The 26,270-nt window shown below is 44.4% G+C and overlaps 1 protein-coding gene across 11 annotated transcripts in view; it reads right to left on the reverse strand.

Moving 5' to 3' along the window:
- Positions 1-368: 368 nt before the first annotated feature.
- The window catches only part of ABCC12 (ATP binding cassette subfamily C member 12), a 95,832-nt gene continuing 69,930 nt past the window's right edge, over positions 369-26,270 (reverse strand). For 5 of the 11 annotated variants that reach the window (XM_042919784.1, XM_042919787.1, XM_042919786.1 and 2 more), the window contains 14 exons: positions 24,494-24,583; positions 23,972-24,085; positions 23,688-23,791; positions 21,540-21,737; positions 20,538-20,764; positions 16,574-16,711; positions 12,232-12,418; positions 7,858-7,947; positions 5,803-5,992; positions 5,209-5,368; positions 4,105-4,183; positions 2,924-3,109; positions 1,247-1,411; positions 369-1,142 (listed from right to left, as the gene is read on the reverse strand). In XM_042919784.1, the coding sequence (XP_042775718.1) occupies positions 1,050-1,142; positions 1,247-1,411; positions 2,924-3,109; positions 4,105-4,183; positions 5,209-5,368; positions 5,803-5,992; positions 7,858-7,947; positions 12,232-12,418; positions 16,574-16,711; positions 20,538-20,764; positions 21,540-21,737; positions 23,688-23,791; positions 23,972-24,085; positions 24,494-24,583 (2,021 nt within the window). In that variant the 3' untranslated portion in view covers positions 369-1,049. Of the gene's footprint in view, positions 1,143-1,246; positions 1,412-2,923; positions 3,110-4,104; positions 4,184-5,208; positions 5,369-5,802; positions 5,993-7,857; positions 7,948-12,231; positions 12,419-16,573; positions 16,712-20,537; positions 20,765-21,539; positions 21,738-23,687; positions 23,792-23,971; positions 24,086-24,493; positions 24,584-26,270 lie in introns of those variants that run through there. The other 6 variants (XM_042919788.1, XM_042919785.1, XM_042919781.1 and 3 more) reach the window with 5 other exon arrangements.

Raw genomic sequence — 26,270 nt, forward strand, 5'->3', positions numbered from 1 at the left:
AGCCTAGGAGTTGGGAGGTGAGTCCAGAAAACCTCACTAAAACATCATTGGGGCCTTCAGTCCTAAGGGAAGAGAAACAGACTGTGAGTGTGCCCTTGGCAAAGAAGAGCCCTTTGGAATTTCTTTTTTTTTTTTTCCTTTCAGTCTTGCTGTGAATTAACAGTACTCAGTCTCCTGGGCTACTGGGAACATATCTTTCCTGCCTCTGACATAGCAAACCTGAGGTTGGAAAGCAAGCCTTTTATTTGGGAGATGCCATGAGGCTTTATCACTGAGTCAATGGAGAAAGCAAAGAGGGTCTGTGAGAGGAAACAGTACAGAAAATGGAAGATCTTCAGTATAATAATTGCAAGGCAACATTTCAGGGTAGTTTAATCTCCTATTGCATTTTAATGACCAATATAGAAGATATAAAAATGTCATTTACAGAGAAACTCCAACCTTTTGTTTCCCTTGTTATTCTAATAGAGCAAATAGAACATATAATATGATTTAAAAAAATTTTTTTTCACCAAACAATGTAATCAATCTTGCATGCTACAGACCTTGTAGTTACTGCTTATCACACACACAAAATAGATGCGAAGAGGAGTTCAATGGGGAGAAAACTCTGCACTTTTCCTTTTTGATGAGAAGGCAGGAAACCTTTTACAAATTCCATCTTTAGGCATTTTCCCATTCTGTTTGATTAGATTTAACTGAAAGTTACACTTACACTGAAAGTTTCCATTCTCCGGCACTGAGGTGGTATTGATGGGGACACATTCATTGATGGGCACCTTGGAGTTTTAGGAGGTGGGGGCAGTTTTTTAATCCATTAGCTTCTTCTGCCTCTGTTTACCACCCAGAACCAGCTCCAAGCCAACCAGTGAGGTTGGGAGGCATGGGTTGGGTAAGGCAGGAAACCACCCTCCGCCCCAGCTCAGCCTGTGTGTCAGGGGTGGGACGGATTATGATGCCTGCAGAGATAGCTGGCCCTCCTCTTGCAGGCTCATCCAACTCATCTGAAGCATCCTCCTCCTCCTCTAAAATCAGCTGATGTGAGACCTTTACAATCGGACTTTGTTTTCTGCTGCTAGTAACATTGCAAATGCAGAATCTGGCTTCTCGGCAAGGACTTCAGGCTTGTCAAACTCGACCACCTGAAAGTCAGAGAAAAAGAGCTGAAATTGGCAGAAAATAGCCACTCACCTAGAGCCCAAACCGTTGAAGCCTCTGTGGAGGGGATGCCAACAACTTCCTGCACCTTCCCATTTTCCATGACCAGGACGAGGTCACAGTTGAGAACTGTGTTGAGGCGGTGGGCGATGGTCAATACCGTACAGCCTTTGAAGGCATCTTTGATGGTGCTCTGAACAAGGCTGTCAGTCTTGGAGTCCATGGAGGCGGTGGCTTCATCAAGGAGAATGATCTGTTGAGGAAGGCACATGGTAAAAGCCATACTAGACCAAAGCTGCACCTGAGGGAAACTCACAATCTTAGCTCTATTTATTACAAAAGAAGAAGGAGAAGAAGAAGAAGAAGAGGAAGAAGAAGGAGGAGGAGAAGGGCTAAAAAGTCATGAGCTAAGGGCCCGTCTCAAAAGATCAGAACAACAACAGCAAAATAAAAGTTCACACCACCTCCATCTCCTTCTGAGGGACGGGCTGGAAGAATAAGGTGGTATGTTCTTTATTTCTGTTTTCTAAGTGGTTTATTCTAATCTTGCAAAGTGGTAGGAGGCTTTCTCTACTGTGCTAACCAGAGTCAGTGTGAGCTATAATAACAGTGATCGTATTAGTTTGCCATCACTGCTATTAACAAATCAGCACAAACTCAGAGGCTTAAAACAACAAAAATTTATTGCCTTTGCTGTTCTGGAAGCCAGAAGTCCTAAAGTCAAGGTATTGCCAGGGCTGTATCCCTTTTGCCAGCTCGAGGGAGAAACTGTTCCCTTGCCTGTTGCAGCTGTTTGGGGCTGCCTGTGTTCCTTGGCTTGTGCCTCCTTCCTGGTATTGCTCTAATACCTACTCCCATTGTCACATTGCTTCTCCTATTTCTGACTCTCCTGCCTCCCTCTTATACAGACTTGCATGATTACACTAGGCCCACACAGGTAATCCAGGATAATCTCCCCATCTCAAAATCCTTGACATAATCACATCTGCAAAGCCCCTTTTCCGTAGGTATGGTGGTATATTCTCCTGTTCCAGCTATCAGGACTCAGACATCTTTGGAGGGGGAGAGCATTATTCTGCCTACCACCATACTGATTTGGAAATAAGAGGGCTTAAGCTCACCTCTGCTTCACCTTGACTAAATTACTTGACCCCTGCCCTCAAAGGTTCTGTGCCCTCCTCTATAAAGGGAGGTTATACTTTCTTATGAGCATGAAATGCAAAAATAACCCACAAAGTACTTAGCAGCGTATAGTGCCTCAGTCAGCACAGAATGCATCATGGTGCCAGCTCCCTCTCCTACCATTAGCATGTCTACACAACACACAGGCTAGGTTACACTTTGGTCAGGGTTCAGAGAATGGGATTTCTAAAGCAACAGCAATCCCTTCCTTGAAATCAGTAACCAAAGATGACTAAGTCACTAAGAAAAATGAATATAAACATTACAATTCTCATATCTTAGCATTCTGAAGGCCTTCTTTAGCATCCTGGACATTGTTTATCAGGCTTCAGAATTGTTCAGGGACAAGGCAAAAAAAAAAAAGTCAAGAGAAAGATTTCTCATACTCAGAGCACTTAGGAGACAAAGAGAATACCTAAGCAAGTCTTCCCAGGGGGAGGCCCAGAGGAGGCAGGTGCTCTTGCTGTAAATGACTGTTATTTTTCAATTTTTACCCCTTACAACTTTGTCTTAAAAGAAACTGATCGGTTTTTAAATGGCTCAATTGTTCTCTCTTTGCTGAAAGACAAACGCATAGCTCTACCTCCTGGATTGAGTGGCGCTGCGGGAAATATCCAAAATTTGACCAATCCATTTTTCCGTGCTGTTTCCTTACTTTTGAATTACGGAGAAGTGCTCGGGCCATACAAAGCAGCTGACGTTCCCCTACTGAGAAGTTTTCTCCATTTTCTGTGACTTCTGCCTGTAATTTTTCTGGGAGTTTCATTATCTATAAAACACAGAAAATGCCACATTTATGCTGATGATCTATAAAATTGTCCTGCATCATCTCTATTGATTGCCCCACTCATGCATTCATCAGCTGGCTTTATTTTACTGAGGAAGAGAAAGTACAAAACAACAATCATTTCAACATTGCAAACAGGCACCAGGGAAGGACCAGGGAGTAGGCGGACATTAATAATTTAAAATCACAGTATGATTCATAGAACCCTGTAGACACCTCATGAAAATAGGACAAATGGTACACATGTGGGTCCAGAGAAACACAAATGAAGTGTAAATGGCTTCCAGGGTTCCTATTTCTGTGGACAAAATACACATGGGATGGGAGTTTTCTAGTCATCAAGGAAAGGTACAACAGCATCTGATTTATCCAGTCACAGTGATATTGGGACATGCTCACCTTGGTACCAAGTCTTGGGGGAGAAAATCCCCTCCATGCTGCCGAGGTGGCCATACCCACAGCTCTTCTAGGACAGGACCCTGTCTCACAGAAACTGGCCATACTGGCCATTCCTCGAGCCTGCCATACCCCCTCTCACCTTCCTGTGCCTTATATGTACCCATAAGCAAAGGAGGCTATTGGCAGAGCAACAGGATGCCCCATCTGCTCTAGAGTCAGATGCATTTGGGTTCAAGTCTCCATTCTGCCACTTACTAGCTTCACATGTTTCTTCCCTGAGTCTTAATTGCTACACCTCTAAAAATCAGGATAGGAGTTCCAAACTCAGAAGGCTGCAGTCAAGACAGGACCAGGTGAGGTGAGATCATACATGCAGAACTCTTGTCCAGATCATTTCAGAGGCCTAAAAATATTATCTATTGTTGCTTTTAACAAAGAGTAAAAAAAGATCACATTCTCCTGACATATGTGACATCAGCAAATAAGCCGGACCAAATGATGGCCCGGGTCTTGTCAAATCCAAATCTGGGCCCTGGTGCTGGGAAACGGACTCATCCTGGTCAACCCCAGAGACCTACTGTGTCTCTCATGAATGTCCTCTCCAGAACCTGCCAGAGCATCTCATCTGAGTGACTCTCAAATGGATCCAAGTTGTACCTGCAATAAAGGAAAGAGCAGGGAGCCAGATTTCTGAGGAGGACAGGATGGGGGAGTATGTTTTCTGCAGCATGTGGGAGAGAGCAAGGGGTGGTGTGTGTGATGACTTTCATGGCCCCAAAAGCAGTGCTTAGCCCAGGACAATGGCCCATAAAATTACCAATCTCAGGCCAAGTGAGCAAAGCCCCACAGCTCTGTGATGGGGCAGAGACTACCAAGGCAGGAGAGACAGCACTGAACAAGGCACCCAGGAAGACACATTTGGTCCTTACAGTGGCCATGGACAGCAGAAGACCTTTGACCCTATGCAAATTATAGGCAGAGAGGGTGTGGTGGGGGGATTCACTTTGCCTTCAGAAGCAAGAGGTACAGCTGTGGCTCCCAGGACTTCACCCAGGGTGCCCCATGTAGGTCTGGTATCTCAAGACATGGAATGCATTTTTCTTATAATTCTAAATGGCACTTAATATGAGAAATGTCCTTCTCATTGGAGGAGGAACCATTGCCCTGGACTAAATGAGAAAATGGTTTTCTCCTTATCCCTTGACATCAGATCTTGAGCCCCATGGAAGTTGCAACCCTACTGTTCTTGTACTTGAACAACTTCTGTTCATTCTTCAATGGGAATAAATTGGTGCACTTCCCTATGGAATGCTACATACATAGGGTAACCACTTATTTTATTTCACTAACTGGGTACTTTTGAGGGTGGCCAGTGTTAAACCTTATAGGATGCTGAGACACAGGCATAAACCAGGGCTCTCCAGGGCCAACTGGGCTATATGCTCACCCTATGTGTAAGCATCTTGCTTATTTGTGATGTGGCACATAAAATACGGACAATGTTCAGGGCTCTAGTCCTTGGTTCTTCCTAAGGCTTCAGCAGGAACAGGTACTAGAAGTGCTTCTGAGCACCTCAGGATGGCTGCTTCCTTTAGGCCCACTGTGGGCACTTCACAAAGTTCCTGGCTGGTCTGATTTTACTACCTAAAAAATAGGAATGGACGATGATCAAAAACAGCTACCTTACTGTACCTACAAACAGGACAGGATCCTGGGGGATCACAGTCAGCTTGGTTCTGAGGTCTTCCAAACCTATAGTGCAGATATCCACCTCATCAATGAAAATCGTACCGCCAGCTGGCTCCACCAGACGAAACAAGGCCATTCCCAAGGATGACTTTCCTGGGAATAATAAAAGCAAGAACAGCAAATCAAACATCAGTTTGTACTTCTATCATATCCAAGTATCTAATCAGGGGAATTTGTAATGCAGTTAAATGGCTCAGTGCAGATGACTGTGCAGACAGAAAGGCCTCACTCTGTGGAGGCAATCAGCTGCCCTGACATGGTTAACCTGCCCGTTCCTGCAGGGGCTGTTAACACACGACTCATCCTCTGGGCCTCGTTTCACCAGAATGATTCTCATTTAATTAATTCAAAAACTGGTGTGTGTTTGTTTCCAACTCCACACACCCATTCAACCTGAAATCCCAATTTACAGTAAAGAGATTAGAGGGAGAAAAAAACAGCCAACCCACCACACATACACACAGCCCTCTGGTGTGGCTCAACCAGCATCCCCGGTGGAAATGCAAAGAAGACAACCCTGTCCTCACCAGAACCTGTTCTTCCAACAATCCCAACTGTCTGCCCGCTTTGAATGCTCAAGTTCAGCCCATCAAGAACAAGGGGAGTGTTGTCTCTGTATCTCATCTGATAGTCTCTGAATGTTATCTCCCCATGCCTGGGCCAGTCATGGGGACAAGTCTCCACTTTGAGGGGGTGAGTGCATTCAGGAACACAGGTCTGGAAAACAGAAGAACCAATGACAGGTTAACAATCATTCACTTTTCCATTCATTTAATTAATTCATGCATTCCCACAATTCTAGGTACTAGTGTTCGTGGTGGTGTGCTAGATCAAGAAACCCACTAAAGAAGTCACATTCCAATGGGGAAGTCAGATAATAAATAAGAAACAAAATCAGAAATAAAGACAATAAATCATAAAATAACATAAACATAAAACATTAAAAAAAATAAAAATGAAGACAATGTGTGTAGTGAAAGGGGTAGGCAGAGTAAAAGTAACTTAAGGGTTTAAGAAGGCATCTATGAGGATGTGTGATTCAAGCTGAGACGTAGAATGCTGATATAAGAAAGTTTGAGTTCAGAACCTTCCAGGCAGAGTAGACAGCTAGTGCAAAGGCCCTGGGGCCAGAACAAGCTTGGGCACTTTGAGGAATAGAAAGAAAAGTTAGGTGTCTGGAGCTTAGTGAATAGAGAGATGGACAACTATAAGGGACAGCTCATACGGGGCCATGTGGGCCTGGGCGTCAGCATTGTGACCTTGAAGCTGTGTGGCAAATCCAGACCAAATCTTGAGATTTGCAGAGTTCAGTCAGATACAATTTCAATATCTGCAAGTGTCTAAGAAATGCAAAGTCTAAACCAAGTTGCTCTATTCAACTTGGCTGTGTTAGAACACCACCTCCTCTAAAGTTTTGAAGTCCCTGTGAGCCATGAGAAGTAAGGCCCCCATGTGCCCTGGGGGTGGCTGGCGAGTCCAAATCTGTGATAAGCAACTACAATTAACTGATAAAATATCTGTATTCCTACACAGTGAATATTTGTAACCCCCGGGAGATCTAGAATTAATAACGAGAATATTTAAGAGAAGCAAAATTGTAACAGTATTTTCAGTTGAAGGAATCTGCATATTTTGTGTTTCAAGTATAATATTAGTAACATAAGGGCCTGTGATTCTAATTTAAAATGTATAATTGAATAATTTATTTAGACATGATTTTAAGTTAAAAGCTTACTGTTCATCCACAGCATTGGGATGGTTATGCAAATTTAAAGCTTACTATATTTATAAGTGCAATTTATTAGATTTATATAACCTCTGGAAGGTTTGTTTGTTAAATCAGATAATCGAGATACTTAAGAAGGAAATGGAATGTGCTAAATTTTAAAATGCAGTTTAATGTTTTAAAGAGTTTAATTAAGTTTGTAAATGAGGCCAAATGCTATTCAAAGGCCCTTAAAAGTGATTGCTTGACTTGTCTAGACTTTTCAAAGAATAGCAGGATTTGTAAGTTGAACATAAAAGCTTTTAAAGAAGAGTTCGGCCATTGTTTTTTTTCAATTTACAATTTTAGTCAATCAAATAGTAATCTTTAGAAACTAAAGTTAGCCACTGATTTCTATTTTTGTATGCAGAAACTGCCTTTGAGAAAATTTTTTTTTAAAAAAAGAATCTTTTCCTCAACTTAAAGTACTTTAGACTGTATGGTAAATATGGGCTTTAAGAAGAGGGTTGTGGTTCATTTTCAGTTTTTATTTTATTTGTTTGTCTGTTTGCTTGTTTGTTTTTATTAGAGAAAGCATGTGTGTGCATGACACAATGAGGGGCACAGGGAGGGAGAGAGAGAACCCCAAGCATGCTCCACATTCAGCTTGAAGCCCAATGCAAGTCTCAGTCTCACAACTGTGAGTTCATGACTTGAGCCAAAATCAACAGTCTACCACCTAACCGACTGAACCACCCAGGCACCCCAACAAATTTCAGTTTTTAAAAAGACCCCTTTCACATGTCAAAAAATCAATGCCTGCATAAATTCCGCCAGAGTTAACTAGCCCTTCCTCTGGCATGCACTAATTTCTTACCAAAATATACTCCCTGAGCAGCTCCACGGGGGTGAATTTGGCCTGGGTCTCTGTCCCTGTTCGCACACATACTTGGAGTAGTCCGCTTAGCTATTGTAGAGAAGCAAAAGCTGAGTTAGATCCATTTCCTCCCTTGGGTTCTGCTGCCCCACCCTCAGGGGCAGCCCTTGTGAATTACCCCTCACCAGCCTCACTCAGAGCCACACAAAAATATGCCTGCATTCCCAGCCAAGTGCCCAGAAGTAAAGACACTGCAGTGTTTTGCCTTTAAATATTCCTCTGCATTCGGAACCAAATGGGTAATGACATTTTCCCTGACACTCCAGATGGCATGAACCATCCCACCACAGTACCACTTGATCACTCTTGGTCTAAGCTGGAATCTCCCAGGGCCACAGAGCTGCTGGGTATCCACCCCTTGCTGCCATCTGGCATGGTCCTGCACTTCCATGCCCTCCCTGATTTACCCAACAGGCAGCCAAGCAGCCACTGAAATCCCATTGTCACAGACCATCATGGGTAGAAGGAAATCATTTAGCCCATCTGTTTGCTTCAGACATGAGAATATCTAGGCTCAGAGTGGGGAATGTGGCTTGCTAAGGTCACCTATCTTAAGCCAGAATCCCCCAGAAGCCAACCCTGAAATTTGAGTGTAAGCAGGTTGAATGGAGCTCCCCCAAAAAGATAATGTATGCATCCAAATCCCTGAGACCTGTGAATGTTACCTCATTTGAAAGAAAAAGACCTTTAGGTGTAAGTAAGGATCTTGAGATCATCCTGTATTACCTGGATGGACCTTAAATCCAATGACAAGTATCCTTATAAGAGACAGAGGAAGAGAAGACACAAAAGAGAAGATGTGAAGACAGAGGCAAAAGTTGGAGTGATGCTGCTACAATACAAGAAATGCCAAAGAATGCCAGCAGCCACCAGAAGCTGGAAGAGACAAGGAATGGCGTGTCCCCTAGAGCATGCAGAGGGAACAAGGTCCTGCCTACACCTTGATTTGGGACTTCTGACCTCCAAAACTGTAAGAGAATAAATTTCTCTGATTTTAAGCCACTAGCTTATGGTGACTGGTTACAGCAGCCCTAGGAAATTAATCCAGGAGGTGGACCGCAAAAGTACCAGTGGGAGCTGGGAGAAGTGACATACAGAACAGAAAGTAAGTCATGAGAGGTTCACTTGTAAATACCCAAAATTTGATCCTACTGGAAGCTCTGGGACACTGCATGGAACACACTTGAGTTGTCCTGAGGAAGCTGGGCTACATCCCCACTGATGCCCTTCAACAATTTTTGGGGCCACTTCTGGCTTAGGGAATTCCCCACACTTGCAGGCTGCCCTGGGCTTGGACTGGGCACCTTCCCGTAGCAGCAGGAGGCCAAGGCTGCCCTGGAGGGTTGGTGCACCAACAGCACCTGCTTCAGTCACAAGGTGGGCTTGTGGGCTCAAGGCAGGACCAGGTCTTCTTTCACTGGGTGAGCAGTGACTGTGGGCCAGGCCCTGTCACAGAAGGGCTGGTTTTCCAGGGCTGAATGTGATGGACAAAACCCCTACAGTCACATGGCTTATGTTCTAGCAGGCTGGCAGGATAAGACACATGTCATTTCAAGAAAAGGTAAGATGCCAATAAAACAGGATGTGAAAGAATGGTCGGAATGGAGGTGGGGGGGAGAGGTTTGCCTCTGTTAGGGCAGTTAAGGAACTGTGTGAGCAGAGGCATTTATAAAAAGAAGTCCGCCAGGCTAACTCAGGATTTGGATAGTTCTGAGTAGCAGCAAGTGACCTTAACAAGGAGGCAGTGTGGCCCAAGCAGGTAAATGGCAGGGGGCAGTGGTGTAGGTCCACACCCTTTGCATGGCTCCCTTGTTGCCTGCCTGCTTAACACACACCACTGGCTTTCTATTTCTCTTAGAGCAGTGGCTCTTGACCTGGGTGATTATGCCCTTCAGGAGACATTTAGCAATGTCTAAAGAAACTTGTGGTTGTCACAACCTTAGAGGAGGGAGGTTCTACTGGGATTTCCTAGTTAGAGATCATGGAGGCTAACATCCTATAACATATAGCACAGCCTCTCACAAAGAGGATCATCCAGCCCTTATATAAAAGCAACCTTATATTCCATGGCTGACAAAGCCTTACATAGTCTCTCCCCGCCAACACCTCAGACCTTATTTTCTACTCTGCTCAAGCTACATGACCTTCTGAATGCCTCAAATGCACCCAGCTCCTACCTACCCCAAGCCTTGCTCTGGCCTCTCAGCCTGAAGCATCCTCCCTTCCATCTTATTTGGCTGGTTCTTTGTCATTCATGGACCAGCTTGGAAGTCACCTCCTAGCAGAGTTCTCCTCTGACTATAGAATCTCATGTTGCTTCCCCATTGACAGTCACATTACCCTGTTTTATTATCTTCATAACAAACAATTTCTGAAACCTTCTCACTTATTTGCTTGTGCACTTATTTATTCCGTCCCATGTTATATCTCTTTTTATCCCATAAACTCTATGAGAACAAGACCTGTCCAGATTGTTTGCTGCTGAATCCACAGCACCTAGCAGAATTCCTGGCTCACAGTAGATTCTCAGTGGCTATCTGGTGAATGAATGAATGAACCTTGCCCTTAAAAAGGGCTTATGTGCATTTTATTAAATTCAAGGGTATCATCCCTTTAAGTCCCTGGGAAGTCCTCCAGAAGTTAAGAACTCCCCCGCAGCACAGTGCTGGCCCAGTAAGTGCTCATTCTCCTCCATGATGTTATGTGATGTCAATTTACATTCACTTTCTGCTCTGTGGGACTTTACACCAATTTCTCATCCATCTAGGGAGTCTCCTCTGTTCTCAATGGAAGCTCTGTCATTCGGATTCTGTGTTCTCCAAAGGGGGCTAATGTTCAGCAAAACCCCAAAGTCAGCTAGAGAAGTGTACCCTTAGATCTAGTGTGCGCAAATTCTCCAGTCTTACAGGAATATTTGAAAACAATCTCACGGAAAGCTGATGATATCCCCCAAAAGCATGCCCTCAGTTGAGGAAAGCTGTTTCACTTGGACCAAGTAAGGGAATCTATTCAATATCATCTGCTTTATATCTTACTAGACAACAACAAATAAAAACATCCATCAATGAGGGAAACTGGCTACCCAAGAAAAATTCATTTTTTCCCACTTAAGATAAAGATCTGAGAATATATTTTTGTTCTTCCCCCTTCCTAAAATGCCATTAAAATGATATCAGAGAGATTTTAAAAAAGGAATAGAACTTTAAGGGCAAGAGGGTTGGGAAGAGATAGCACTGAACGAAGAAGTCACAGATTTATGGAAGATGGAAAGGGGAAGAAGAGCCTTTTAATAGAAAGGAGGCAGAATGTGTTGTCAGGGCTTACAGAGATTTCTATCTAGCAGAACTCAGACAGGCTCCAGGTGTGAGAAGGAGCCACAGAAATACTGATCAGTAGTCTGTCTATAGACCCATCTGTTTACCAGTCCTCATCTTTCTCCTAACCAGATGTAGCTGGACACTTTATCCTTAGGCCAACACATACACACACATACACTCAAGATTCACACTCAGATAGGTATCAGACCCAGATGACCTAGGTTCAAACCCTAGCTCTAACACATGACAAGTGTGTGATGTTGGACAAATCTCTCTAAGCCTAAGTTTTATCATGTGTAAGGTGAGGACTATGGCAGAAACTATCTCATCAATTGTTGTGGGAATAAATGAATTAATTCACATACATGACTTACAATAGTACCCCAAATGGCATGTATTTCCTGATTATTATTATTATTCTGTATTACTATTATTTTCCTATTACTGTTATTTTCTTCAAAAGAAAAATACCAAAGCAAACAAAAAGAGAAGTCAGTATTATTTGTCATAGACATCATGGCTGCCTCTCCAGCATCCTTTTCCTGATCTCTTTTATGGGACAGTTCTGTGACTTGGGGATAGGATGGTGTGTGACTCCATCCCTTGACCTAAGCCAATCATCCCAATTCTATCCAGGCACTAATTTGTTCCGGGATGCCTAAACTAATCCAGTAAGAATAAAGCTCAGGGCTTTTGCTCCGTGACTAGGGTACAAAAAGCTTTCTTCCTCCTTCCTTCCTGTTGCAGCTCTCAGAGAATGCCAGTCACCATTGTACAACCATGAAGGAAGTCATCACAGAACAAGGACAAAGCCAGGGGCTATGATCCAACTATTCCTGAAGCCCACACAACTGTCATGCCTTTTAGTGATGTGAACCAGTAAGCTCTCTCTGTTTGTTGCATCCATTTGAGTTGGATCTTCTCTTACATCCATCCTCCCTAGTAATACCCTATTCCAGAGCCTCCAGGCCAAACCTAACTTTATACGAGGTGTTACCTGGATGATGTAAGACAAAGACAAGCCTTTGGATGAAGCACTAATTGAGGAGAAGCTCAGAGTCACCAACAAGGCCACGATGAAGGTGACAATGTTCATGAAGACATCCATTCTTAGAGCAAACCACCTGAGAGCACAGTTAAAGTACAGGAGGTGGCTGGAATTTTCATCATTTAGCATCTTAAACCTAAAATTAAAAAATCATACAAAACAGGAGTCAGTTGTACTTCCACAGAGCTAGGGTTAGGGTTACCAGAAAATTAAGACAAGGGGATTTTTTTTCTTTTTCTTTTTCTTTATTTTAGAAAGAGTGAGAGAGAGTGTGCATATGCAAGTGGGGGAGAAGGGCAGAGGGAGAGAGAGGGAGAATCTTAAGTGGGATACATGCTGAGCACAGAGACTGACATGGGGCTCAATCCCATAACACTGGGATCATGATCTGAGCCAGAATCAAGAGTCAAATGCTCAACTGACTGAGCCACCCAGGCTCCACAAAGAGGAATTTTTAATCAAGAGCTAATGCACTCTTACATAAGACTCTTACAAAGACACGCATATATCCATCAATACTCTTTAAAATCTGCCACCATAGGCATCTTTGATATGCACATTTTTTGAGAAATCTTATGTAGCAGCATTGTGCTGAGTGGGCTTTTTCTCTCTTTCCCAGAACTGACAACTAGAACCCACAGCTGAGAAAAAAAGGTGCTCAGTATCTCATACTCTACCTTCAAAAGACTTCTATTTTGGATTCAGCCACTCCCTTAAAGGCCATGTGGAATTGACAGTTAGCCCCTTGATCTATAAAAGGGTAAGGGCTGATTTTGGCAGAGGATGCCTTTAGGGAGAATCAGTGTGTGTGATGGTTGAGAAGGGAAAGAAGGATGCTTGGTTCCCCTCATCAAATCAGAGAGAGAAGATTCAAGGCCGTTGCTGGGGGTCTCCTCCAGAAGAAAAAAACTGACAACTTGTAACCCCTGTTGTGTATCCACTGAGCCAAAAAGAAAAAGGACACTGGGCAGAGGGATGGAGAAATGACACCGCTAAGGATGAGGGCAAGACCCCCCTGGAGTTGCTCATTCCCTAGATGCATGGAAGGCAGATCCTGCCCAATCCTGCAGTTCCTAGAGTTGAGGGTACAGAGAGAAGATGACTTTCGGTGCTGTAGTCTTAATGCAGTATCCATCAGCATGAGGCAGAGAGGCCCCAGATCAGGGGAATGCAGTGGAAGGCTTCACAGGAAGAGCTCTCTGGAAGACCCACGCAGATCTTGCCCATGAGCAATGCCTAGCAGAACTGCCATGGACTTGGTCCTGTTGGAGCCTCCACCTTGCCACACCACATCTGCACAATTTGCTGGAATGGCAGAAATGAGCATCAGGAAGGAGAGAATAACCTGATAATGTGTCCTCCCTCACTTCATTCCTCTGCACCAGCCTCAGGGAACCAGGCTCAGAGAAAAAGGAGAAAATGTTTAAAAGAATAGACCAAAGGCTTCCCAGTAGCACACCTGCCCTCCCCCTCCACCTGACACATACACACAGCACAGTATTACTACTCCAAGCCTCTGGGTGTGTAGGGAGGGAATACAGTTGGCCCTTGAATAACGTGGGTTTGAACTACACAGGTCTACTTACACATGGATGTTTTTCAATAAATACAATGCAATATTGTAAATGTATTTTCTCTTCCTTATGATTTTATTAATAACATTTTCTTTCTCTAGTGTTCTTTATTGTAAAGATATAGTATATAATACATATGACATACAAAATATGTGTTAACCAACTGTTTATATCATTGGTATAGTAAGCTATTAGTAGTTAAGTATGAGGGGAGTCAAAATTTATATGTATATTTTCAACTGTGTGGGGGGGTTGATGCCACTAAACCTGCATGGCTCAAGGGTCAACTTGACCCAGACTGAAATTTTGAGTGGGCTGAACTAACAACTAACCATGAGAGATATCAGATTCAACTGCCACTGAAGGTTCCCTTGACCTATTGGGAAAGGGGTTTCAATGTTTAAACCCCTCACTGGCACAGTCATGAACATCTCTGGTCATTGCTGCTTCATCCTGTTCCAATGATCCTCCAAAGACTCTGTCTAGAAGCACCTCTGACCAACCATGCTGGGCCTGTAGCACCCTCCCCCTTCTGTTTCTCTCAAAGTTATTTTCCCCAGAGCTTAGTTAAAATATTCTTCCAAATACCATGGTGTTTCTATCCTACAGCTATAAAGCTTACAAATTCAGATGATGGTTTAAGTGACTTAGAAGTCATCTGAGGTCTTATCTGTGTGGTTGGTCAGATTGCACAGGAACAAAAGAAACAGAAGGCTGGGATCAAATTGGAATTTGACCCCAAGGCTTTGTTTAAAAAGCAATACATGTCAGGGGTGCCTGGGTGGCTCAGTTGGTTAAGCGTCCGACTTTGGCTTAGGTCATGATCTCGCAGTTCATGGGTTTGAGCCCTGCATTGGGCTCTGTGCTGACAGCTCAGAGCCTGGAGCCTGCTTTGGATTCTGTGTCTCCCTCTCTCTCTGCCCCTCCCCCACTCGTACCCTGTCTCTCTGTCTCTCAAAAATAAATAAAACATTTTAAAAAAAATTTTTAAGCAATACATGTCAGAAGCCCAAGCCCTCTGGAAAGTCCATGACAGGAAAGAAAGTATTAAAAAGAAGCGGACCCCATCAATCATGTAGGACTCAGCTGCCCTGTAGGATTCCCTTGGAAACCTTGGACAAAAATCTGCAAGAAGACAAACCTTGTATCTGTTTTGTTTGTCATGAGTAAGTTGATGAGTAATTCTATGGACAGGAGCCTTTCCTCATGATCAGGACACTGGAAGTGTCAATGTGTGATGCAGGACTCTCTACAGATGACACATAGGTTAAACTAGGAAGAGCACAGCCACTGATTGAACTAAAGGCAAGTTGAGATGCCAAGTTTACACTGAGACCCTGGGTGGCAAAGTGTGGGAAAAGAGAGAGAAAAAGAATTAGACCCAAACTTGAAGTTTGTGTTAGGTTTTTAAGGCAGAAAAATATGGAAAAAAATAAAACAAAACAAAGTGGAACACCTATGTGTCATACACTGCTATAGCTTCACCAAACTCCATTTTTTTCTCTCCCATGGACACAACTGGACTACATTTCTCAGCCTTCCTTGCAGTTTGGTGAGTACGTGTGAATGAAATCTGGTCAATGAATGTGCAGAAATGATAAGTATCTTCATTGGAATTAACCCATAAAAATTTCCCATGGGATCCTGCACCCACCTCTCCTACCTTATCCTCCAGTTAGACACAGAGGATCATAGAGAAGACCCCCCCCCCCACAGCCCTCAGGATGGAAAAGCCCTAGGTGGAACAAAATCCCTTTCCCCTACCCTATGGATGCTCTTTAAATTGTGACTTGAAGAAGAATAAATATGTATTGTGTTAAGTCCCTAAAACTTGGAAGTCTTTGCTACTACAGTGAGCCTACATGGTCGATACAATTTATACTGTGTTTTAGAACTTTGGAGCTGGAAGACTCCAGAGAAATTTACTCATCTAGTCCCCACACTTTAAAAAGAAGAAAAGAGGTGTGTATCCATTAAGTGAAATATAATATGGCCTTTAAATTTTATTTTTACTGGGTGCTTGGATGCCTCAGTTGGTTGAGTGTCCACCTCTTGATTTCAGCTCAGGTCATGATCCCAGAGTCATGGAATCCCAGAGTCAAGCCCCACGTCAGCCTCCACACTGAGTGTGAAGTCTGCTTAGGATTCTCTCTCTCTCCTTCTGCCTTTCTCCCCTGCTCTCTGTCTCTCTCTCTCTGTATCTCAAAAATAGAAAAAAAAATAAAAATAAAAAAATTTTATAAGATATATAATGTTTAAAATGTTATTTAAAAATAAAATGAAACGAACATGATTATAAATACTTAAGAAATTTAAAAAAAAGACTGGAAGGAAATATATAAAAATATTAATAGGATGTAGTTAGGGACCTTTGAGTGATTTTTTTTTCTTTTTTCTTTTTTTTTTTTTCTGCTTTCTCCTACTTTCCTGAATTGTGCACATTTTACTTCTACTGCATAAAGTAAAACATGTAAAATCACACATTGAGGTTGTCATTGAATGAACTCACCACTTTTGGGGCCCCAGATACTAGGAAGAAAGGCTTAGTACCCTAAAGTACTCCTTCTGGATTCTGACAGCAATTCACTTATGGTGAGTCCCCAGCAGCCCAGACTTCCCTTCTCAGAGTCAAAGAGGCCATCTGTTCCTAGGACCTCCCATTCAGGGTTAGATGTGAAGTGGGGAGACCTGGAGCAGGGGCCCAGTGCAGTACTTACTTGCTAATGCAGTCCTCTTTCTTGTCATAGGCATGGATGATGCCCAGGCCCTGCATGGATGAAGTGATATGGGAGAACCAGGGAGTCCGGCTGATATTCTCCAGCTTCTTGAGCTCCTGGGCTCCTCCATGGAAAATGCTGTAGGGAAATCAAGAAGACTACAAAGTGGGGTCTCTGAGGGCTTGCCCTTAGCACTTGCAGGTCCGACTATGCACTCAAGACAAAGTTTAAGTCAGACGGTGCCATCTAACTAAGATGAAGGGGTTGGCCTGCCACTCTCCCCTAGGAGAAACCATCCTAGGGACAGATGGGGTCTCAGAAATGTGTCTCAGACATGAATAGAAATTTTCCCCACAAAGACATACAGATGGCCAACAGACGCATGAAAAGATGCTCATCAGTCATCATCAGGGAAATACAAATCAAAACTACAATGAGATATCACCTCACACCTGTCATAATGGCTAAAATTAACAACACAGGAAACAGATGTTGGCAAGGTTTCGGAGAAAGGGGAACCCTCTTACACTGCAAACTGGTGCAGCCACTCTGGAAAACAGTATGGAGGTTCCTCAAAAAGTTAAAAGTAGAACTACCCTATGATCCATCAATCGAACTACTAGGTATTTACCCAAAGAATACAAAAATACTAAATCAAAGGGATATATGCACCTCAATGTTTATAGTAGCATTATCTACAATAGCCAAACTGTGGAAACAGCTCAAGTGTCCATCAACTGATGAATGGATAAAGATGTGGTATATATATATATATATATATATATATATATATATATATATATATACAATGGATAATTACTCAGCCATAAAAAAGAATGAGATTTTGCCATTTGCAATGACATGGATGGAGCTAGACAGTATAATGCTAAGCAAAATGAGTCAGTCAGAGAAAGACAAATACCATATGATTTCACTCATATGTGGAATTTAGGAAGCAAGGCAGATGAATATAGAGGGGTAAAAAAAAAGGAGTCAAACCATAAAGCTGACTGTTAACTATGGAGAACAAACTGAGGGTTGTCGGAGGGGAGGTAGATGGGGGATTGGTTAAATGGGTGATGGGTACTAAGAAGTGCACTTGTTGTAATGAGCACTGGGCATTGTATGTAAGTGATGAATCACTTACATATTTCACACTTACATAGTAGTTTCACTACTACTGAAACTAATATTACACTATACGTTAACTAAATACATAAAATAATTTAAATAAAAACTTGAAATAAAAACTTAAAAAATTAAATAAAAACTTGAAACTACAAAAAAAAGTAAGAAAAAGAAAAATGTCCCTCAGAAATGTAAGCCATTCCTTGCTATGGTCTCAGTTTTGAGTGCATCTTGTAGCATGGTCTTGCTGCAGGAGATGTGGGTCCAGTCTTTGAAGACAAGGAATTTTCATACAGTGTAGCTTCTAATACAAGCCAACCACTTTCTGGGACCCAACCAAAGAAAAAATGATCTGTTCCAATTCTGGTGGAAAATCTGGTGTGTCAACTCCAGTGCATGGTCTTCTGAAGGCATTTTCAAAGGTAATTTTGAATCATAGCCTCAGGAGCTGACTTTAGAACCAAACTCTTCCACAGGGTGATCCTCTCCTGGGTGTTGAAGCTCCAGGACCCTGCAGAGTTCCAGACTACTGCCCACAGGCATGCACATTGGCAGGCTGGCCCATGACAGTGAGTCTAATCTGCCCTCCAGACTCTCATCTAAAACCCAGGGAAGAGGAAAGAAAACTTCATTAGCTCAGAGTTCAAGTGAGTTAGTTGGAAATATTTGGGTGATTCAGTCACAGCCAGCCCTGGTCTGGCCTATCTTTGTAGCAAGAAGTAGGGGTGCAAAGCAGAGAAAAACCTTTTGCTAAGTAAATCAACAGTATAAAACAGGAGAACAGACAGGAACAACGGTCAGACAAACACAGGGATTACAAAAATGAACGCCAAATCAAGGAGTCCATTTTAAGAAGCGGTGTCCAAGACATGCTTTATCTTTGCAAAGGACTTGCAGAAAGTATTTTACTTGGTCACCACAATAAATCCTTGAGGCTGGACAGTGAGGCCATGTGACCTTTCCTGGAGTCACCAAGGGGACAGTGGGAGAACAAAGAGAGAGCCCAGGGCTCCAGTTCCCAAGGTCACACCAGCTCCTGCACAGAAGCCAAGGATGCGGAATCCACCTCTCCAGCCCCGATGCACCCCTGTACCCTCCTTTCCCACTATCTGTTGGCACCATCTATGGACTTGACCCACGAACTTGAAATATCCAACAGTGAGCCCACAATCTTGATTACCCAAATCACTCCCTTCCCAGATCACCTTCACATCGCTCTTCACATCGCTCCCCATCTTGGACCCATCCTTGGCATTTCCCATTCCCCAACCCCAAAGACCATCTCAGAAATGATTCATAAATCTTTTCTGTCCCCACTGCTGCCACTTGTCTCAACTCTCATTCAGACCCTACATTTCAAGAGTCTCTCATCCCATAGCTCTGTCCTGATCTTTCCATAGCTCCATCCATCCTCCACACTGGCCAAAATGATATTTCTAAAAACTCAGCTCTGAGCATGGTGTCCCTGGATGAAAACAACCTTGCTTATGGGTAGAGGCAGGTCTAGGATTTGGGAGCTGAATCCCTTACAACTAGGGGACCCTCTTTAAGACCCTCAGCATCCAACCCAAGACTTTGTGCATCTAGGAGTGGAATAAACATATTGCTGAATTTTATGGAAACATTTCTATAACACTGTGTAGTTGACTCTTGAACAATGCAAGGGATGGGGCATCAACCCCCACCCCACCCCATGCAATTGAAAATCTGCTTATAACAATTTTGATTCCCCCAAAACTTAACTACTAATAGTCTACTGTTGACTAGATGCCTTACTGATAACATAAACAGTTGATTAACACATATTTTATATGTATTATATACTATATTCTTACTATAAAGTAAGATAAAGAAGAGAAAGGGTTATTTAAAAAATCATTAGGAAGAGAAAATACATTTATAATAAGGTACTGTGTATATATATATATATATATATATATATATATATATATATATATATATATAAAGAATCCACATATAAGTGGACCTGTGTGGTTCAAACCCATGTTGTTCAAGGGTCAACTGTATTCCCTTTCTAATTTGTAAGCCACTTATAGCTCTACAGTCTCATTTGATCCTCACAAGACTCCCCTGGCACAGGTGAGATGTATATTTTAATGGTTACCTTTAGGGATGAAGACACAAGCTTGCAGTATTTCTCTGGCTTCCCCAGGGTCTTCCAGCTAGTTTTGCAGGAGGGCTGGGGCTCTGGTGCAAATTTCTCTGATTTCCAAGCCTTTGGCCCTACACAATACCCACCACACTGCCTGCTGAGAACTCCAACTCTCTCCAGGAACAGGGAGGAGCTGGGTTCCTTGAAGGCTGGGGTCAATCCACCCTCCTGCTTCCCTCCAACGTGGTGAGGAAGTGGAAATGAGGCACAGCCTCAGTAGGACTCCCCAGTGCCTAGCTGCCTGAGGCCTTCCTCTATCCATATCAGTGATTAGGGTGGGGGCTAGTTCCCAAAGCTCAGAGTGACTAAGGACTGGTCTTACCTCTCTTCTCCAGCAGCAGGATGTCAGAGAGAGCCCCATGGTCAAGAGCATAACAGCAGACAACAAGCATGGTTACTAGTTTCCTCGCCTAGGACCACAGACTTAACCTCCCCATTCATGCCCACCTCTCAGAGTTGCTCTGAGACTAAAATGTCAGATGTATGCAAGACCACTGAGCATAGCACCTGGCATTTCATCACCACTAAAAATCAATATGATCCTCCCCATTCAGAGAAGATAGCAGGGACTCAGCATCACCTGACACTACCCAGTCATTGTGCAGAGTTAACCAAATATGTCAAGATTTCATGTGCTCCTTTTTAAATAGTGCATTGACCTACCATAAAAGAATGAAGAAGCCAACAGCAAGGCCAGCCAGGACTAAAAGGACAGCAGGAAACACAGCAGCCCATATCACAAGAATAAACAGCACCATAAAAAATTGCTGCAGAAAGTTCTCCGCGTGAAATGGAAGTCTGACATCCAGCTCATCCATATCCTTGGAAAAACGGTTCATTAGCCTGCCAGTGGGAGTCGTGTCAAAGAAGCTCATTGGGCTCTTTAAGATCTGTGGATAAAGTCAGAGAGTCCACGTTGAGGTGTGAGTTTAGTAAAGCCTGGCCACTCTGCTGGGGCTGGGATATTTTGAGCAGCCTGAGCATTTTTCCAGGGCCCAACCTAGTGTACCAGGCCATCCTGGGAAGGTGAGGATGCTCCCCATTCTTGTGGCCCCCATGAATGAGAGGGATTGTGGGAAAGATTCAGCCTCAGTGTGGAACCCCAGGGAAAGCCCCTGAAGATTGGGCCTCCCTCCAAGCCTGGGATGCAGCCTGGGGTACCTCTGGAGGAGGGTGGGATTTTGTGCTCTGGAGCAATAAAAAGTCAAGTGCCCCTGTGTCTGTCTGCCCTCAAATTATGAGCCACACCTCTGGGCTCTGTCCAGGGCCCTGGCAATAGTGGCTGATGCCTACTGCTGCAGTGGAATGAGAAGGCAGCCAGAAGGACTTCTTAAGGCCCTCAGTGTACTCAGGGGTCTTTGGAGCTAGAGATGTCCTGTTGGCCTGTACATGTCTGTTCCAATGCAGTGCTCTCAGGAAAACCTTCCTGACCACATTTGCCTCCACCCCTAGTTTAGCCTGAGGGCTCATGACACATTCCCTCAGTCCCTGGAGTTGCCTTCACCATTGATAGTACATATTAGGAAGCTTCCCAGACATCACTGTAAGCATCTTGAGCATCATGTCTGTCCCCAGAGCCCAGCTCAGTACCTGATGTATCATAGGTGCTCAATAAAAGCTATTGACTGAAAAACTGGATTCGTTTGCAGGCCCTGAGAGCAGTACCTTGTCAAACACTTGGTCGTGTAATGAGCAGGATGCCATCAGTGTGGTCTTGGTGAAGGTGAAGCCTTTGATGATACTAAACATCAGTACAGACACCATACTCCCTGCGTATACCCACTGGTACACATGCTGTCCAGTGTCTGCCAGGACTGCGCCAATCTCACATGCACTCTTGTTGCCCTGGGGTCCACAGGTCATCTTTGGAGAAAAACAGAAGAAGCACCAAGAATTGGTAAACTGTCAGGAAAATGGGAATTTCCCAGAGGATCCTTCCAGAGAGAAGAAATTAAAAAGGGGTACATAATTGCTAAGAAATCAGGTCACTTCCCTCTGAGGGCCTCGGAACTTTGCATGGGTCCTCCTGTTGGGTGGTCAGCCCCCAAGGGGTACCTGATTTATAAGTCTCAGCACAGTCAGTGGGAAAAGCAAAACAGACAAACCAGGCAGGCACAGCAGACAGATAGTTTCTGTCCCAGAAGCTAGCTACACCTCAGGAGACAAGAGGTGATATTGGGCCAGGAAGATTACAGAAGCACAGGAACTCTGGATGCCAAGAGGCTAGCTGAACAGCCCTCAGGCAGCCCATACAAGACAGGGTATCAGGAACCTGCCTGGCAGAAGCCACCAGACCTTTAGGGATTTGTGGGGGGTCTCTCTGTAGGGTGGACCAGCTCCACAACCCCCTCCCTTTCCTTTCCTTAAGGGGCACCTTGGAAGGCATTGGTCCACTGCCCTGAAGTCTCTGGTGGGGAGGAGGGAGACTGGTGAACCACAGGACTCTAGGAAAATTCAAGAAGACCACATGCAGCTCCATCCTGCTGGGGGTGGGGGGCGTAGAACACACATTTTTGCTAACATTTCTGGGGAGAAGCCATCTCTTCCTCCCTAGAAATTGGCAGTTCCATTTTTCTCTGAGCCATGTGCTGAAAGTCAAGACTGTCTTTGGGGAGCAAACAAGCATCTTTCTTCTAAATGCCATTTTGCTGATTACAGCAATAGCGGAAATGTAAACCAGAGGTGACAGCTGATGGATGAACACCCATAAAAGCAAAAGCATCCCTAGGGAGCTAATTGATGAAAGGCCCAGCTTGAACTGAGGAGTCTTCACTATGCATCAGGTTGTGCCCACAGTGTCTGGGGGGGCCAGGCAAACACCTGGGTCTGCCATCACTGCTGCATGCTCAATTAGCCAATGGTGCTGGCTCACTGAGGAAGCACCACACCTAGGAGGAGGTTCCATCCAGACCAGAAACCTTGAGCTCTTCATGAGCCAGTGAGGATCTGGGGGAATATTCCAGAGATGGCTCTCTTCCTGCACAGTGCAGGGCACCCACTGGCTTCTCCCCTTGGGAATGACCCCAGGAAGCTGTGCCAACCTCCAGGAGAGCTGTAGTGACTTCTCCCCTGCCTATGTCTCCCCAAAGCCTTCTCACTTTGGTTGTCATAGCAACAGCACTATACCAAAATGTAAACTTGGAGGATGCACCCACAGCATTCCCAGGGGCTCCAGGAAAGCTTAGAAGCCATCGGCCAAAAGCTAGGAGAGTTTTTAGCAAGCTCCAGCAAGAGCAGACTTATCAGTCCTTCCCAGGTGGGGCTGCAGTCTAGAGAAGAGTCTTGGGTGGCAGATACCCAGTGTCTCAGAAAGATACACGGTGCTTCTGCAGCACAACCAGGGACTAAATCTGGCTTTTGCATATCCCATTCCTGTAGAGGGACTTTGGAGAGCAGAAAGAGAAGGAACACTCAGACACCCACAGTGTCAACAATAAGATGCCAGTATATGTTCAGAGGCAGGAAGGTTAAAGTCCATGTTAGGTTTCCCTGGGCCCCTCCAGGGCCTCCTGAGAGGTGCCTCACAGTGGAGGCTGCAAGACTGACTCTGTCCTACACAGGCATGACTCCACAGACATGCTGAGTTTGCCTGGCACAACCACAATCTTCTTAGCTAATCCTTTAAAATCTGAAGGTGGCACAGAGAAATCCAGATGCCCTGCTTGTCTTGAAAAATCAAAGGGGATTTCAGGACTTGAATTGTGTAGGCAGCTGATCTCAACTTCATGGAAAGGGGCAGTGGCAGGCTCATTGTGTGTGTTCCTACTATCCATCAACTGACTCAACATTCCCCAAGGCCAAAGGGAAACTCACCTGTGAGCCCTTGTCTAGCCAGAGACCCAGCCACCAATTGCTGAAGACAGAGCTACCGATCATCAGGAGGAAGAGGGACACCACAAAGAGAGAGAGAAGGTACCCTACAAGAGGAGGGGAGAGGTCCAGAGAGTTACAGAGGAGGAGTCTGCTGTGGGTCCAACCCTGATGGGAAATTCAAAGCCTGCAGGAACAGGGTCCCCGCCCCTGGGAACCACCTTCCAGGCTACTACCACAAGTCTGGGTGTTGAGACCCTGAACCCCAATGGGGACATGTGTTCTACCTGGTTGGAAAATGGGTCCAAATTGCCAATATATTGACAAAAACCACCAAATGCACCTTAATAGAAGCAACTTGATATTCTTCAAACAAACAAACAAATAAAAAAACCGTCTTGCTGGGGAGAGACAAGAAATAAAAGTTTAAGGTATTTGCACACTGAGATGGGAATCTTTCACCGAAGGCAGGCTATGAGCGGATGGCTGCTGTACTCAGTCATGAGGCAGCGAGGTGCGGAAGAACCATGGCTGGTTCATGCTGCTGTTCATTCAGTTTCAATAAATAGCATCTGGCAGCTTTAATGGAGATAAAGGGTGATTCCATTTAAAAGGCTGTATTATCAGACTTCAGATTTTTAGGCCCGGGGAGGAGGAGATGGGGGGAAGTGGGGAATAAAAGCATTGACAAATGGGTCCAGCATAAAAGGAGTAATTGTCAAGGAAATTATAAAATGTGAACCCAACAGTTTGAGGACGGATTTTTTTAATGCAAATTAAATCAAGAAACCCGTTGTTTTATATCAAACCTCCAGAAGCCTTAATGTACGTGTGATACGTTTTCCAGGTCACGGTTCCTTCCTGAGGGGATTCAGTCTGGACGAGCTGGTGCAGAGGAACTACAGAGACAGACACAAGTCCTGTGTCATCTGCTGGTAGGGCAGGAGCCCAGAGGAGCAGGCACACCTCTCCTGCATACCCCACACCACCATCAGAAGGGGCGGCAGTTCCACCCCCTCCTTCCATTTATCCTATGCTTTGAAATTCCCAACACACTTTTTCTCGTGTTATTTTCTCATCACAGCCCTGTAAGACAAGTGGCTTTCAATCTTTCAAGAAATGTTTATTAAGCACCTACTATGTGCTCAGCCTTGGGATATGGATTGCTGTGGTCTAGTTCTCCAGAAGCTGTTTCTAAGAAGAGGGTATGAGTGCATGCAGCTTATTCAGGAGCTTGAGGGAGTAGGAAAGGGAAGGAAAGGCAGCAACAAAAAGGCATCTCACCAAGGGATCACCAAGCCAGAGATCCCTGTGGACAACTGGAGCTTAATCTCATGTAGAGAAATGTCAGAGCCAGTGTGGAGCAGGCTTTTCACCTGACCAGAGGGATCTGGGATATTTCTACACTCCCATTGGCCACTGGATGAGGGCTCCTCCCTGCAGGGGGGTTAATTTGCCAGCACTTCTAGCTTGACCTGAGGCTGGCAGTTTCCAGAGAGAGCCCCTGGGCAAAGGAATACAGCTGGGAGTCAGGCTACATGCGCTGAAGTGCTAAAGGCACCCACAGCAGTTACTGCAGGGTGACCAGGAACCAGGTGGCTCTTGTCTTCTCAAAGCTCACGCCTCAAAGAAGAAACCCAGGGCATCTCCTTGGTCAGCCACTGCATGGGCTCCTGATTCCATCCATGTGGCTGCCCCAAGTCCTCTCCGCTTTCCAAAGGGAAAGGAAAATGACCATCAAATTCTCATGGAAACCACATCCAGAGGTATAGGGATGTTTGGCTAAACATCCAGCAGTCAGAACCGAGTACTCATCCCATTCTTCTTCTTCATAGAGAAGCATGAAAATGCCAGCTCCAAAGCAGAATCCTACACCATACGTAGCCTTTATAAACAGAGATAAATAGAGCTAGACCCGAGGCTGCCCCTGCACACAGACCCACTGCATCTTGTTCTGAGAGGGATAGCTGTCACACCTCAAATGTGCCTCCATGAATAAAGCTACTATTGTACCCTCTGCCTGGGAACCTTTGTGCTTCTTTGAAATGTTCAGCCTGACTTTCGTTGTGTTTCTCCCCGGGCCTGTAAAATGAGATGCCCAGGTGGGTTGGCAGAGCATAACGAACAGCATCCTGGAGCACAAAAGGAACTGGTCAAATCCCCTTGCAGCCTGCCAGCCCAGCCTGGAATGTTGCTGATTCTCTGTTCACCTTGCTGTGCTTTAAAAAATGCCCTGATGCCAGGCATGCTGGGCACTGCCACCTTTAACTGGCTCCTTTCCTATAACTTTCAGAGCATTTCACATGTTCGATTTCCCCTCCAGAGAAGGGGGATGAGAAAGAAAAGAGGAACAGGATTTACTCTGGTCACAGGAGCTCACATCCTGGGCAGCCTGGAGCTTTCCTGAGAAGGCACGAAAGAGATGGCAAGTACCTCACTTCAGCCTTGGCAGCCTCCAGAGCGATAAAAATATGCTGTCTTTCCAAACATGCATGCATTTGTCACAAGCACCATTAATGGTGCCAAATTTCAATTCAAAGACTCACATTTTTTTTCACATTTTAACATCTCTGAAATCAGGATGTG

Source organism: Panthera leo, chromosome E2, assembly GCF_018350215.1.
Source record: "Panthera leo isolate Ple1 chromosome E2, P.leo_Ple1_pat1.1, whole genome shotgun sequence".
Classification (NCBI taxonomy): domain Eukaryota; kingdom Metazoa; phylum Chordata; class Mammalia; order Carnivora; family Felidae; genus Panthera; species Panthera leo.